At 42.1% G+C, this 11774-nt stretch overlaps 2 protein-coding genes across 2 annotated transcripts; both read right to left on the reverse strand.

The window, feature by feature from the left end:
* Positions 1-1861: 1861 nt before the first annotated feature.
* Positions 1862-7014, reverse strand: LOC110452083. Its single transcript, XM_021500365.1, has 7 exons — positions 6859-7014; positions 6092-6141; positions 5364-5402; positions 4517-4685; positions 3993-4190; positions 3209-3370; positions 1862-2792 (listed from the first exon to the last, which is right to left on the reverse strand). The coding sequence occupies exons 1-7, from the start codon at positions 7006-7008 to the stop codon at positions 2247-2249; spliced, it is 1314 nt and encodes a 437-aa protein (XP_021356040.1). The 5' UTR covers positions 7009-7014; the 3' UTR covers positions 1862-2246.
* Positions 7015-9324: 2310 nt separating this feature from the next.
* LOC110452071 (putative deoxyribonuclease TATDN2) lies at positions 9325-9831 on the reverse strand. Its single transcript, XM_021500353.1, has one exon. It carries the CDS (start codon positions 9829-9831, stop codon positions 9325-9327), a length of 507 nt encoding a protein of 168 aa, XP_021356028.1.
* Positions 9832-11774: the final 1943 nt, after the last annotated feature.

Raw genomic sequence — 11774 nt, forward strand, 5'->3', positions numbered from 1 at the left:
GTCGTCTGATGAAGCTATGGCCCATGATGCAAATCTTCTCATCCCTGGACAGATACCGGTACATCGATTCTTGGAATGTATTCATGGCGAATGGTTTCTTGTACGCCATTCAGTCGTATTTATGGTGAGCATGTAATTGGTGACACTTTGAGCAATTAATCACGAGTCAAAATAATAACATATGCTAATTTGATGTGACGCGCATTATCAAAGGACAATTTCAATTAATGTTGTGATAGCGTTCATGATGCCACTTTGTAATAGGCTTATTAAAACCAACCTGTTTTATTGTGTACAATAGAGTTCACCTATATTCGTTACCCGTGGACATGTCGCTGCTAAAATCACAAGTATCGAGTATGTGTTCTATAGTTTGTTATTCTTACCATAATCAACCTAATTACACTCATCACACCTCACCTACATTGAAGTAAATCTGCTTTGACAAGATAGTTGCACGTGAACATAAACATCTCTCATAAAAAAAGTTCCCTTGTGTGATACCATTTCATCAAATTATCATAATACCTCTGCACAAAAAGCCTATAATAAATCGGCAGAGACCTATATTCTGTGTTATTTTCTCGATATTATATATGCAGATTTTAAATTAAAAGAACTTGTTTCACTTATATTTGCCTGGTTAATTCTGTATACCCATGTATTATTCACCCTAATTGCTCACTCTTACGGTAACCAGAAAAGGTAGCTGAGGAAAAAACTATATAGTTTGTCATCTCGTAATAACCATCACTTTTTTGTAATAACTCACTTCGTTATTACGAGATAGTGAGTTGTTATAACGAGATAACCATGTCGTTATTACAAGAGGGTTTTGTTTGGCGATCCGTACCAACATGCTGGATTTAGCCGTACTATTTTCCGAATGGGGGAAATGTAAATGGTGACTAAGAAATAGTGTTTTTTTGTTTAGTTTGAAGGTTTATATTTTTAATAGACGATATGTGGACGTTTTGCATACAGGTTCCAATGGGGTAAAATATTAATGAAGTGAAGTTAAAATAAAGAAATAATTTCATTTCTTTATTTACTTTTCACCTGTTTTGAAATTAACTTTTTTGCTAACAAATTTTTAAACGCGTGATAAAATTGCAAACAGGCAAGCATTTGGTTGCTTTGACACCATTTCTGGTTAAGCGAACAGTCTTTCAGGAGATTGTGACTAGTGTCTTTGATCACCTACTTACCTAACTTACAATAGCAATGTGTTGCACATGTATTACATATTTGATAGCGATATAGTTATGCGAGTGAAAAGTGAAGAGGTAGAGAAAGTGCCAGAATCGATGTTCTTACGAGGGTACCCTACTTATTTACCTTTAACATACGTAGGGGATGAAGATGTGATGGTTGCTTTTAATGAGGTGGTATTTATACACAACATTACAGATCTTCACTTATGAAAAAGCTCCTGAAGCAGAGATGAAGCTGTAAATGTGGAGTTGGAAACAGGGGGTTTGGCACAGGGGACTCCAGATCTCTCAGAGTCTTGGAATATCCCGTTTAATGGGTGGACGAGTAGCAGTCCACCCTGGAATAGACTCCCTTGGTATCCATGCATGCGACCTTATCAGATGTTTATTTTTAGTTCTTTATACACTCTATGAATATACATGTATGCAGTTAACATGTACACATTCATGAAATACTCACCTACATTGCACCTATAAAATAAAGCTATATATGCAGCATGCCAAAAAGTTGTTAAATAAGAAAGAGAAAGAGAGAGACAGACAGACAAACAGAGACCTATGTGAATGTACACTTTAAATAAACAAATAGAACTTTGGTTTCGGTCTCCTCAAATCTGAGTGCCACTATGGAACCAAAGCCACTTTAGCCTATTCTAATAATTTCAATCTTATAAATATGTACAAATATTAAGTGCATGTCAAAATAGTTACATTCTATACAAACAAACAAGCATTCAGGGAACTTTGGTTACGGTCTCCTCAAATATGAGTGCCACTATGGAACCAAAGCCACTTTAGCCTATTCTAATAATGTCAATCTTATAAATATGTACAAATATTAAGTGCATGTCAAAATAGTTACATTCTATACAAACAAACAAGCATTCAGGGAACTTTGGTTTCGGTCTCCTCAAATATGAGTGCCACTATGGAACCAAATCCTCTTTACAAACAGTTCGAAATTTATTTACACAATGAACACTTTTGAACAGATGATTCCCCTTTCAAATCGGTTTTGCCCTGTCATTGTTATCACATCATTGGAATCCAAAGCACCTCCTTATCCCAGGCATAAATCAAAGGTGCAGACAGCTGTGACACCCATGTTAAAGGGGGTGGTGGTCGTAGAGTCCTCTGAACCTTGAAGCACTTCGAGTCAGAGCACTGTTCCGGTTTGCCTATCCACTCCATGAAAACCAGTTCATGGGTGTCAGTGTTCATTACACACGAGAAAAAGTACTTCACTACACCCACAAACTGGCCCTGAGGCAGATCGCAGGCAACCATGCAGGCTTTTTCTCGTTGGTTAGGGTCCTCCACGGAACTGTCTCTATACTGTACCTCTGATCCTCCAAGATGTCTCTTCGCGTAGTGGAAGACAGTGATACACTGGTTGGTGAGTGCTGGTATCCCAAACAGTCGAGCAAGTGCCTTGCGCTCTAGTTCATTGACTGGTTGTGGCTTTGGTCTGTAGGCCCCTTGTTCCAAGTAGCGCAAGCCTGTCTGTTGGGGCTCAGGTCTACTGCGCAGCGGTTCAAGGAAACCAGCAATATCCAGCATATTCACCAACCATTGAGTCTATCAAATCAAACAAGAAAAGAAATTAATATCCCCATGTAAGCTTTGGTAAGCATACATAATAAACATATTTTTTTCTTTTCTTCAAAATTGGTAGTTTAAAGGCAGATTGACAAGATCTGGTTTACATACAAAAAATGTATAACCAAATTTGCATACATGCATGCCTGACTGACCTATCTGTCAATGGATGCAGTCTCCTATCAAAAATTACAATTCCACCCCCTCCCTCTCCCCATCATTCAATTTACCATCTTAATTATTATGAACACAACATTAGACCTCAATTATACTTTTTACCTATGTGCTGCTCTCGCTACTGATACCAGCTAATTTTTGTTGATATAATTAGTTCTGGACATTTTTATTTATTGTCAAATTATCAACATTGTTATCATTGTTACATCAGACTGTACCTCCATCTTCTTGACTACATTCAGCTCTGGGTACCTGGAGTTAGTGATACATTCAGACAGGGTCTTAATGAATCTTTCATAGGGAAACATCCAGAAGTTGCTAGGAGGTCCATACAACTTCACATAACTTGGCAGATGATGGAGTAAATGCATCACAAAGCTCTGCAACAAAAATCCAGCATTATACAATCATGCAACAGAAACAACTGACTGTTCAAGAGTCCTTCTGCTGCCTTACTTACTGTGTAACAATCTGATGGGTACCCTTTACCATATGGCCTTTTTTGACCATGTACTAATACGGATAATTGTTATTTAAGTAGAGTATCAACCACTCATCATCGTTTCTTTCATGGGCAGATCATAAACATGAATCATTATAATCTTTCGACACATGACATTTAACAATCAGTCTCGTCAGACAATCAACTCCACACGAGACAACTCTGGTGCCAATTAATCCCCATCATATATCTAAAAAAACATTTTTGAAGAATTTGGCTTTAGAAGATAACTCTTCAAAAGATTTCACTTTTAAATGAACCTTAGACCTAATTAGCGACTTATCTAGCTGCTTTGGGAAATAATATCCAAATACACTGAATTTTTCACAAAATGTCATTAAAACTGTGAAAACATCCTTTATATAAGGATTTTTCAGTTACATTCATTATCATTTTGTATACAAGGTGAAAAAAAAATCAGAAAAAAGAACAGTCATATTGGTAATATAATAAGGCGGCCAAAAAACGCAACAAAAATATTGCGTATGTGTTCCATTTACCTGTAGAGATAAAGGGAAATCCCTTTCCATTCTGCATAGAGTGACATGCCATCCTTCTGCAACTTGGTCGTTGGTGTTCAGGTCTGAAGGCGATTTGAAAAGAGTCTCCAATCCCATCAAGAAGTTGTTGAGAGACTCCCGCTGCTCAGTACCAAGCATACCCCTCAAACAATACCGCAACACTCCATTGGTAAACAACTGCAAAATGAATAAAAAAGAGTTAACATTTTTGTTATTGATCACAATTTTTCACAATTAAAGGCAGTGAAAAGTTGAACCACTTTCAAATATACAATATCTCATAAAGGCGATACATATCTACATGTTGGAATCACAGATGCTTCATATTTAAACTAAATTGTCCGTCTTGGAATTATCGAACTGTTAAAATGACCAATATGGTTACAGTAATATGATATAATTATTTGGTTTGATTTCTAATTTTTGCTGAATGTAACAAATGTCCTAAATGACTTCAATTGTCGATCGGCCATAAAACAATACAAAAACAAACAAAATTATACCCGATTCCATGTGTGTGACTTCACTCCCCCACGTATGTGTGTGAAAAGGCTACCTGGTACATCACCGAAACCTACTGGGAAGTGCATAGAAGACAGCCTCGCATCAGCTTGCTTCTTCTCTTCACAAGTCAGAGTAAAAGGTGCAGGAGGTAAGTGTCCTTTGGGGTATCTATAAATGAAATGTTGTAATTATCTAGACAATCCTCAACTTTTGATTTTGATATAGAATTTAATCATATCATCAAAAAAAAAATATGGATTTGCTCTTTCGTTATTTATCATTTTGGTAAAAAAGAACTATGTCACTAAATTGCAACGCGCAACAGTCCCTTTTGTCATACTGTCGCCACATTTTAAAAAGTAACATTTTGATTTTTGTAGTACACCCCTCCCTACCCCTATCACTTTTGCCCTATATATTGCATATCACATTACAGAATGTAAAATTTAAAGATTTATTGTCTTTTTGGTTCCAGACACAAAAAGTTGACCAATCACAAGTCTGATAGACACCAAATCATTCCAACGGTGGCACTTTCATTTTATCAAGAAATGTAATGAGACGAATCGAGAGCATAATCCTTCAATTACAAAGATGACATATGTTAAAAAATAGACCCAAAAAACGAAATAATTGTCACATTTCAGCCCTAGACAGGGAAACCAGTTGAGGCATCTCAATAACAGCCATTTCTTAAAATTAATTGTTCAAATAAAGCAAATTTGATATAATTTCAAAAGAAAAACCATACCTCATTTATGCCTGCCCAAAATATACTAATCTGTGTATATTAAATAATAATAATAATATAGAAGCTTAAAAACAAATACACCGAGTTATATTCACCTTTTCTCCATGTTTGTTTCTGCTGCGCTTTCACCATTGCTGTGTCAGAGAAATAAAAAGAATTAAATTATTTTTTTTGTAAATATGTGATGTCAATTCTGGATTACAGTTGGGTGTGAAAAATAATCAATCTACACAAAACTTTGCCAATATCCAAGGCAATGCAAGTGATACAAATCCAAATCGAGGGCAATCCTCTCATACTCTACATTGTTATATTCTTAAACAAAATAAGAATGGAAGTAGTCACTATAGTGTAGACAACAAATTCTACTGGCATGCCTGAAGATTACAACTTTCATCCATTACATGACCTCATTTTAACAGTCAGATTGCATCAATAAATTGTACATTTCACTATGATACCAACAAATTAAACATCCACATAATATGGACAGTGAAACATTTTAATTTGCACTACAGACAATTAAAATGAAGAAGGAATGCTTCGGCTAACAGTTTTTTTTAAACCGATACCCACTTAACTTTGCATACATGAGTATTCTGTTGGCATTATTTACAACATATATAATCAATGTATGAAGAAATCAGTGCATTAAACTGGAAAACTGGTGTTTTTCAAGACAACACATCATGATACAAAAGAAGGGTTTAAGTTAACTGGTAGTTAGTAACTGGGGGAAAATTATAAACTGTATTATTTGTTTCGCAAGACATTCACATACTTCCAAAGATAAATCTCTTGTAATACTGCATGTAATACTTACGCAGCTTGGTGGTCATGCTGTCTTTTTCGTTTCTGTCCAACTGTTTTCTTCTGTGAAATATGGTAAAAATAGGTGCAATATTACATAAGAAGAAAATAGTTACATTACAAAATCCTAAATGATGAATATTAAGGCAGAGTATTGCAAGGCAATCCAGTCACTCATCAGTTATGATTTCTATAATTAACAAACATTGCACGAAGTCAGGAAGCATAGGCCAAAGTGAGGAAAAAGCGACCTCGGTTTTGCACTCCATCATCCCAAGATGTCCTTGTACACAAATCTGATTTGTCCAGATGAATTAGTACAGGAGATGTGCCCCAGACAAATTTTTCAAAATTTAAGGTCAAAGGTCAAGTCCTAGGTCAAAGTGACCTAATTCTTGCACTCTGCCATCCCAAGATGTCCTAGTACACCAAATCTGGTTACTCCAAGTGAAATAGTATAAAAGATATGTTCCTTCTTGGCAAGAAAGAAAAATGAAATGAAAGGAAGGACAGACGGAGTGCAAACCTATATAAGTATTTCATTAGTAATAAAACAGTATGCAATTAATATATATATAAATACTGTTTACATCACAAATTACCTTTTATGACCCTGTATAGCAGTGCTTACGGTGTTTGAATGTGGGAGGAATCCAGATTTATCAGAGAAGACCCTTTACCTTTCTTATCTAATTAGGAAATCCAACCCCATCGTCTTTAAGAATGGCGAGTTATCCACCGCACCATCCCAACATACTATAAGTGGGTTTTTTTACCTACCTCCTTCACATATGTCTCAAATACTTCATCAGGACAACAGCCTACAAATCTGTTCATTGAGCGTTCCTGTGCCCTGACCTTTGGCCCGTCCTCATCGCCATTTAGCAGTTTTGTAATATGCTCAGCTACCACCTGCATAGAAATATTCATACAATTCATTGAAATTTCAGAATAACAACATCTCCTGGCATCATCAGGGTTGAAAAATGCTACAGGAATTGTTTTATTATTTTGAAATAGCACATGTCTGAAGACTAAAGCTGAAACATAAAAATTATTAAATGAAAAAGAAATAATGAAATAGTTGTATTAACTTTTTTTTTTTTTTTTACATATTATGCATATTTAGCACGAGTCTTGACAGAGTTATGTCCCCTTAGTACGGGTTCCTCGCCCGCGATCACAACAAAGTCAGAATTTCATGTGAAATATGTTGTTTATTTCAACGAAACTTTCATAATTATCAACAGTAATGTTTTTTCTTCTATATATCTGAAAATAACATGTTAATTTTCCCTAAATTTCTAGTTATTTGTGAAAAAACGTGATTTTCACAGTTGACTGCGGCGTACAAGTTTAACCCCCTTGAAAAACACATTATCGTCGATTTCTAAATTATAAGATAATAAATGAACATTTTTGTAATTGTCACATTTAGAAAATAATGTTTGAAATTATCCTGTATTTTTATAAAAATTGTAAACCATCGCGTTAATGAGATATTAAAATATCTTTATATTCCCGGTACGGGGTTTCAGTTCGTGTCCGGGAACGGGGTACAAGATTTACCTACCACCTGATCTCCCTTACATGCGCACATTTTACTTTCGTTTTGTGTACATGTAGGCCTAGACATCATTCGCAACGCGAAGCGGAAAAGACGAAAATGCAGGCGAATGTTGACCTAATGTAAGGCATGTTGTTTAAGCAGCATTGACAATGAACAATATGCATACACTTCTGCAACGTTTACCTACTACTGATTCATAAATAAGGCTCTGTATCCCGATTTCGGTGACTTGTGGCCAAGCATGCGGCCGAAGCCGCAGAGAATGGCGCATGTTGTCAGCGGCGATGACAAAAAGGAAGGTGCTTCTACGGTAGGGATAGCAGTAATTATGCAAAAACAAACAAAATAAATGGACTTTTTACACTAGTGAATTACAGCGTCACAAAGAACGTCTTTCTCCAGATGTGTTGCAAAATTTCCGAACTGCTAAGTTGCAAATTGATTTCACTTAAGCGTTGTTTGTGAGGATATTTGGCCTTACATTTCTTCTCATTCAGTTGAAAAAAAACATGTTATAAACATTGTATTATTAGATTCATTGTGATGTTGGCTGTCATTGAAGTTTCAATTGTTATACTACTTGATGTTTTGGAAACTTAAAAAAGTATAGTAGTTCTAAATATTATGAAATGACAGAAACATTAGGCCAAACAAACTACTTGTGTTTCTACTANTTTAAGTCGGCCAGACGGATGTCGGCCCTCCAGAGGTGGATTAATGGAGAGGTCAAAACCCCCCTTAAATAAACAGTGTTTTGTGAAGGTCAGATCCCTCCTTAAGTGAACAGCATTTTGTGAAGGTCGGAACCCCCATTAAGTAGATAACACATTGTCGCCTTCTAGAATTGAGCAACAAGTTGTTTAGTAACTCCTTAAGTAACAATATGTTAAGTACAGTCCTACCGTACCCATTTGGAGATGAGGTTAGTGGTGGAGGCCAGTGTTTGATATAGACCTCAATAACCACAGCTTCTAGTCCTGCTGGGCTTATCTCCCCAAGGAACACCACGGCTATGGATATAATCCACACAATAGGCACAGCCACCCCGTGCCTTGATAAGTATGAGAATAGTCTCCCCCTGACAGGGCCCAATATCAGCTATGGGGTATGTGGTAACACTGTTGGTCAATCCGACAGTGTGCTCCTTTGCAAATTGCATTGATGGGCATGCTGCCTGTAGACAGCCCCATTTAAGCTGTTATCCTACCAATTACTGGTAAAGGGAGCTGTCTTATCACAATAGGGACCCAGGGAGTCAATAAAATGGTCAAGGAAAGAATGCCCTTCCAATTTGTATAAAGATGTAGGATGACTTGGTTTTGGAAGATAATAGGGAAGCTTAACCTCCCCTGCCTGTGGATGCCACAGACGAATCTGGGGGCTACTTCAGTGCCCCCCACTTTGAGTTTGGAGTTAAGGAGAGTATCCCACTCCCCTTACTACAACCGTACTTCTGACGTGCTGAAAGGTTACTTGCACGGAGTTCGGGAGTAAGCTGGTGGGGAAGTAATCCCTCCCCACACTACAGGTGTGCCGCACTACTGGTGGCGACAGTTGGCTATGCCAGGAGGTCCCTAACTCGAAAGAGTAGAACCCCCTGGCATTGGCATTGAGTTGGCTCGCCAGGAGGTACAAGTTATCCCCCCTGAGCGAGGCCAATTCCTCCAGAGTGTGCCTTAGGAGCCAGGGGCTGTTGATTCCAACCCCGGCTCCCGTAGGCACCAAGTAGGGGGCATCCGCTTCAGCAGTAATCTGCTAGGGTCAATGCCTCCCAGGGCCAGTCGCGTGGAGGGGGCTCTTAGGGATAGAACCGTCACCCCGATATGGAGGTTCGGAAGCAGCTGCCGCCAAGCCTCAATATCCTCCACAGACCCAGTGAAACAGTGCCAATGCACCGCCAGCGTGGAGGCCCCTGGCACCCTTCGGAAACATCCGAGGGCCTCCTGCGCTGCCCGGCCACTGCCCCCATCTTTGCAGTGAATAATCACCGGTCGGCCACCACCCTCAACCACAGCCCCTTGCAGGACAGTGGTCAAGGTGGTGACCTGATCCCTGGTGACCTGTTGCCGGCATTCTGCAGGTTTGGGGCACTGGCCCGCACAGCTACAATTGGAGGTCAGGTCGATGCCTACCTCCCCTATAGCTGTACAGGCCGGGTCCCGCAGCTGCTGCAGGAAAGCCATCAGGTGGCGTCCCCTCCCCACTTTATGAGGGTGCAGGCCAATGGCCACCTTGACCCTTGGGTCACCAGCCACCTGGCCCTGGCGCCTAGACCATAATAGGCCACCCCGCCCAGAAGGACTACGTCCCCACCTTCCTCCTGAGCTGCTAAGTCAGCGAAGGAGGTTGCCCTGCCTTTCGCTAACAGAGCATCCAGGTGGAAGTGGCAGTCATAGAGGGGGGCGCACAGGCGGACTTGGTCCTCTGGAGGCAGAGTCACCGCCATCGACAGAGGAGCACATAGCCGGCGCAGAACCTACCTCCTCCGATCGGCCGGATGGTCTTGGGGCAGTAACACCGCCCTTGGAGGAACTAGTTGGCCGATCGGAGCCGGTCCTTGGGGCAGCCCCCGAGCCAGGGACCAAAAAGCGCCTCGGCTCGAGGTACCCCTGGCGCCGCTCTCTGGGGATAAGCCTCATGATCGCCACTTGCAGCCTCCAGTGAAGAAGGCTGCCAACGGACCGGGGCAGACTGAAGGACACCGGCCCATCATCCCCCAGGAAGTCGTTGATGGCTTCTGCCACCAAGGTCTCTCTGGGGGAGAAGGGACGAGGAGCATCCACAGCCCGCGCTGGGTAATGTCTACCCTCCACAACAAGGGCAAGAAGACCCAGGACGTCCGGGACCCCGCAGTCATGGGCCTGTGCACAGAGCATGCGTACCAGGCCCCTGACCCATTCATCCCAGCCATCCTCGGGGCTGCCCTCATGATCAGGGTGTCGCTGTGTCAACTGCTCCCGGTTGTTCACGCCCACCCCACAAACAAGGCATCCGCCCTCCACGTTCACCAACAAATTGAGGTGAACCGAGGGACGCCTAGGGTGGTGGTCAACATCCGGGCACAGGTCACAGTTCCGGTACCTGACCCCTTTGTTCCTAGCCGGCTCGCCAGAGAACGACGATGCCCCTTGCTCGCTTGCCAGCTGAGGGACACGAATGTAGGGGAGGAGTCCCAGGGACTGGGCCCTAGAACCCCCTTTCCCCCCTTTGTTCCTAGCCGGCTCGCCAGAGAACGACGATGGAAGGCTCCTCCCAAACTTGCCTCCGAGCAGAAAACCGCTCAGGAGGTTGACCGCCTACCTCCGGACCCGGCTGCAGGTTCAGCCTGGGTCCTGAAGGTTGACCGGAGGTGGAGGGAGACGCAGAGGCAGCTGACCGCCTTCGTCTTCTGGACCTCCTCCTCCTCCTCCTCCTCCTGGGCTTCCGGTCCTTTCCCGGTGCCTCCTTCTCCGAATTGAGAGGAAAAGGGGCCCCCTGGAAGGGCACCGGCGCGGTTGCCTCAACCGCCTCCTCCACTGGTCTTTGGGGTGCCCTGAAGGCCCCCCACCCCAGGAACCGCCGGACCGACTCCTGATCGGTCTCGACCGGTGCCGTCCTAGTGATCCTGGGAGCAGGAACCACAGGGTCTTCCCCGGAGACCACGGGCAAATCTAGGATGAACTGGGGTGGGCCCATCCTGATCCAGGCTTGGAGCTCCACCCCCCGTCCTCCTCACTGGAGGCCAGCTCCTACTCGGGATCCTGGGTCCCCTCACCGAGGACCTCCCCCTCAGGCTCACTGGCCTCCTCTCCCATCCCTTGGATGGTGTCAGATTCTCCGTAGAAGGGGAACTCTGACCAGTTCCCCTCCCCCTCAGGGCCCTCTGTCCCTTCCTCCACCTCCGGAGGACCATTCCGAGCAAGAGAGTTGTATAACGCCGGCAGCCAGCATCTTATCAAGGTGTTCCCTCTCCTGATCTTGGAAATGGGCAGGTGTCCGCCTCATTTTATGACGGACGGGCACCTCCATGCCAGTGTCTATCTTGTGGGTAATGTCCATCAAAGCAGCCTATATCCAGATCATGTTGAGCAAATGCATCCTAATACTCTATTAGCAATTCCTCCAGCTGTTGACGCTGTTCTGGGTC

The sequence above is a fragment of the Mizuhopecten yessoensis genome, unplaced genomic scaffold, assembly GCF_002113885.1.
Source record: "Mizuhopecten yessoensis strain PY_sf001 unplaced genomic scaffold, ASM211388v2 scaffold6383, whole genome shotgun sequence".
Classification (NCBI taxonomy): domain Eukaryota; kingdom Metazoa; phylum Mollusca; class Bivalvia; order Pectinida; family Pectinidae; genus Mizuhopecten; species Mizuhopecten yessoensis.

What these genes read in the sequence shown, in the direction of transcription:
- LOC110452083 (XM_021500365.1), bottom strand. Translation starts at nt 7,008, where the DNA reads ATGAATATTTCTATGCAGGTGGTAGCTGAGCATATTACAAAACTGCTA. An exon ending in CAGCATGACCACCAAGCTGC is followed by an intron (nt 5,403 to 6,091) that starts GTAAGTATTACA and finishes TCTCTGACACAG; the next exon opens with CAATGGTGAAAGCGCAGCAG. An exon ending in ATGTAGTCAAGAAGATGGAG is followed by an intron (nt 2,793 to 3,208) that starts GTACAGTCTGAT and finishes TTGATTTGATAG; the next exon opens with ACTCAATGGTTGGTGAATAT.
- LOC110452071 (XM_021500353.1), bottom strand. Translation starts at nt 9,831, where the DNA reads ATGGCTTTCCTGCAGCAGCTGCGGGACCCGGCCTGTACAGCTATAGGG.